Below are 4403 nucleotides of genomic sequence, written 5' to 3'. Positions count from 1 at the left end.
GGAAGCAGAGCAAAAAAAGTCAACCAAATACTTTTTAAAATTTCCCAGAACTGAAGGACATCAGCTTTTAGACCAAAAGGGCTCACTGAGTGCCTGGCAAGATGGACGTAAACAGATCTATACCAAGGTACACAGTGAGATTTAACAACACTGGGAACAAAAGGAGTTCCTAAAGGCTTCCAGAAAAACAGAAAGTAGGTCACATTTAAAGAATCAGATGTCACAACTGGCTTCAGTCTTCCTAATAGTGGAACCCAGAAGGCAATGGAACAAATGGCTTCAAAATTCTAAAGGAAACTATTTTCAACCTAAAAGCCTAGAAATCAAGTAAGGGTACAGACTAAAAAAAAAAAGTCTTAGATGTTCAAAGTCTCAACAACAACAAAAAAGTTTAACTCATGCATTCTTTCTCAGAAAAGTACTAGAGGGTGTCTTCTATAGAAATGAGACAATAAATCAAGAAAAAAAAAAAGTGTGAATCAAGGCAGGGGACTTCAATTCTAAAAATTGGAAAAGGAAGTCTTAGGATGACAACTAAACAGCAGACCTTGAAAGCAGTCTTATAGTACAGGTCAAAAAAACAGGAAAGAGGGACTTCCCTTGCAATCCAGTAGTTAAGACTCCATGCTTCCACCGCACAGGCCTGGATCTGATCCCTAGTTGGGGAACTAATACCCACATGCAGCCAAAAACAACCCAAAAAAGAGCCACACATCCCCCACCCAACAATGAAATCAATAAAATACCTGATGTTTGAACATATCAAAAAATTAAGATTAAGTGAGAGTCTGAGGATGATTCATGCCATAAGCAATTTATGATATATACCCAGAAAATTAGGCAAACAAAAATAATTGTGGTTAACTTTAGGGAAAATAAGGTACTGTTAAGCAAGTAAAACTAATCACAGCATACAATATATCTCAGCTGTAAACATTATTATTTTAAATTACTGTAAATACTGAGTATTGATCTAACTACAATATGGATATAACTATACTAGAAAGATGGACCTTTGTTGGCAAAGTAAAGTCTCTGCTTTTGAATATGCTATCTAGGTTGGTCATAACTTTCCTTCCAAGGAGTAAGCGTCTTTTAATTTCATGGCTGCAGTCACCATCTGCAGTTTGGAAGGAATGATGTTAAAGCTGAAACTCCAGTACTTTGGCCACCTCATTCGTAGAGCTGACTCACTGGAAAAGACTCTGATGCTGGGCGGGATTGGGGGCAGGAGGAGAAGGGGACGACAGAGGATGAGATGGCTGGATGGCATCACTGACTCGATGGACATGAGTCTGAGTGAACTCTGGGAGTTGGTGATGGACAGGGAGGCCTGGTGTGCTTCGATTCATGGGGTCGGCAAAGAGTCGGACATGACTGAGTGACTGAACTGAACTGAACTGATACTAGAAAGGTACAGAGACAGGAAATGGAAGCATACGCAGTTGTGGTAAACCAGAGCTAAACCCTTAAATCTCCTAGTGGTCAATTTTTAAAATGCTGAAAACTGAAATCAAGAAGTAATATCTTATGGTTTTTACCTTCACAAATAATAACAAAACAGCAAAAGAAAGAGCTAAGAAACAGGCAAAAGTAAGCAGGAGACTGCTGTTTTTGGTAACAAGCCTGTAATATCTGATTCTAACCTATATGTAAGAATAACTGTATGTAAGATACGAAAACAAAATATTTAGGTTGGTGCAAATGTAACTGCAGGGCTATATTCTTGCCTGGAAAAACCTATGGACAAGGGAGCCTGGTGTGCTACAGTCCACAGGGTCACAAAGAACTAGACACAACTGAGCACATACACACAAACGTAATTGCAGGTTGGGACTGTAGGAATTTTAAATTATTGTAACCAAGTTCTATATAGTTATATGTCATTATAACTATGACAAACCTAGACAGCATATTAAAAAGCAGAGACATTACTTTGCCAACAAAGATCCATCTAATCAAAGCTATGGTTTTTCCAGTAGTCACATATGGATGTGAGAGTTGGACTATAAAGAAAGCTGAGCGCTGTAGAATTGATGCTTTTGAACTGTGGTGTTGGAGAAGACTCTTGAGAGTCCCTTGGACTGCAAGGAGATCAAACCAGTCAATCCTAAAGGAAATCAGTCCTGAATATTCATTGGAAGGACTAATGCTGAAGCCAAAACTCCAATACTTTGGCCACCTGATGTGAAGAACTGACTCACTGGAAAAGACCCTGATGCTGAGAAAGACTGAAGGCAGGAGAAGAAGGGGATGACAGAGGATGAGATGGTTGGATGGTATCACCAACTCAATGGACATGAGTTTGAGCAAGCCAGGAGTTGGTGATGGACAGGAAAGCCTGGCATTCGGCAGTCCACGGGGTCATAAAGAGTTGGACATGACTGAGCGACTGAACTGAACTGATAACTAAGTTCAAACACACCTTTATTAATCAAAATAGGAACCATTATAATCAGCACATTTTTGTCAAAGAAAAATAAGTTTGTTTATTCATGTAGCATAAAAATCTGTGCTTTGGGATTTGACAAACTCTCGGAATGCATTTTCTACCTCCTGCTGTTTGTAGAAGCATTTTTCTCTGCAAAAAAGTTGTCAAGATGCTTGAAGAAGTGGTAGTCAGCTGACAAGAGGTCAGGTGAATATGGCAGATGAGGCAAAATTTCGTAGCCCAATTCATTCATTAGGAGCATTGGCTGTGTGACATGCAGTCAGGCGTTGTCATGCGGTAAAACTGGGCCCTTACTGGGCCCAGCATCTGTTGACCAATGCTGGTTGCAGGCATTGTACTTTTTGAGGCATTTCATCGATTTGCTAAGCATACTTCTCAGATGTAATCATTTTGCTGGGATTCAGAAAGCTGTAATGGATCACACCAGCAGCAGACCACCAAATAGTGACCATGACCTTCTTGGGGTACAAGTTTGGCTTTGGGAAATGCTTTGAAACTCCTTCTAGGTCCGACCACTGAGCTGTTTATCACTGGTTGCATAAAATCCCTTTTTGTCACAAGTCACAATCTGATAGCGAAATGGTTTGCTGTTGTTGTGTACAATAAGAGAAGACAATACTTCAAAAGGACGATTTTTTTATTTGCAATCAGCTCATGAGGCACCCACTTATCAAGCTTTTTCACCTTCCCAATTGGCTTCAAACGTTGAAGAACCATAGAATGGTCAACACTGAGCTCTTCGGCAACTTCTCGTGTAGTTGAAAAAGGATCAGTTTCACTGCTTGCTCTCAGTTGGTCGTTGTCAACTTCCGATGGCCAGCCACTATGCTTCTCATCTTCAAGGCTCTTGTCTCCTTTGCAAAACTTCTTGAACTACCACTGCACTGCACATTCATCATCAGTTTCTGGGTCAAACATGTTGCTGATGTTGTGAGTTGTCTCCAATACTTTATGACTCATTTTGAACTCAAATAAGAAAATAGCTCGAATTTGCATTTTGTCTAACATCATTTTCCTAGTCTAAAATAAATACAAAATAAACAGCAAGCAGTATCATTAGCAAAAAAATATAAAGTGCAAAATGTACTTTAAAATGATTTATAACAGTCACATTTAAGAATGTATTCCAATAACAAACAGCAAAGTCCAACAATGCAAAATTACAATTACTTTTGTATCAACCTAATAAACAGAAAAAAGGTTTAAAATGTGGTTACAAAATGTGTCATGAAAGGGGAATCTAGTATTCACGGGAAACTAACCAGAGAGAGGGGAGGAACTCAAACTCCCCTTAGGACAGACTACCTAAACTGAGAGGGGCACTGGGAAGAAGGCAGCATTCCAGGTAGAGGAAGAGGAGGGTTCCTGGCCAGAAAAGGTGATAGGTGTTTTTCTAGCAAGTGAAACAAGTTCCCCAGGGAAACAACAAATCATGAGAGTCCATCTCTACCCGCTTCTCCCAAGTCCTGGTCTCCCCACCTACCTCTTACCCATCCTTCAAGGCCAAGCTCAAGCTCCATCTTCTCAGAAGCTTCCTGCAAGTCTCTGGAAGAGATGATCTCTTCCATCTCAAAATGATGCCATTTATCCACTATCTTATTCTCTTAATTAATGTAATTAATATTACATACCATAATACATTCTCAGGGATTGAAGTCATTCAACAGGTATTTAATGAATAGTTACTATATACAAAAAACTGTGCTGGTCACTAAGAGTAAGGGAAGGATGAAAAGGAAGGAAAGAAAACAAAAAAAGCAGGAGTCTTCAGGTGCAATGAACACAGACTGTGGTTTCTAACATCATTCTCCAATAAAAGGAACCAGGGTTCTTTGAAGAAACAGCTGATCCCAGGATGGTTCAGGAACTATACATGGTAAGTCTGGTGCCAAAAAGTTAAGAAGTGCTTTAAAAACCACAAAGATGGAGCTCTGTCAAAGGGATACAAGTA

The 4403-nt window shown here is 39.6% G+C and overlaps 1 protein-coding gene across 1 annotated transcript in view; it reads right to left on the bottom strand.

Annotated features, from left to right (window-relative positions):
• The window catches only part of NDFIP1 (Nedd4 family interacting protein 1), a 42194-nt gene extending 38174 nt beyond the window's left edge, over positions 1-4020 (bottom strand). The window contains exon 1 of the mRNA XM_010850643.1: positions 3943-4020. Coding sequence (XP_010848945.1) covers positions 3943-4020 — 78 coding nt within the window. The remainder of the gene's footprint in view (positions 1-3942) is intronic.
• Positions 4021-4403: the final 383 nt, after the last annotated feature.

The sequence above is a fragment of the Bison bison genome, unplaced genomic scaffold (assembly GCF_000754665.1).
Source record: "Bison bison bison isolate TAMUID 2011002044 unplaced genomic scaffold, Bison_UMD1.0 scf7180017864291, whole genome shotgun sequence".
In the NCBI taxonomy this organism is placed as follows: domain Eukaryota; kingdom Metazoa; phylum Chordata; class Mammalia; order Artiodactyla; family Bovidae; genus Bison; species Bison bison.
Note: the sequence above shows the minus strand (reverse complement) of the source record. Positions and strands in the feature narration are given on the sequence as shown.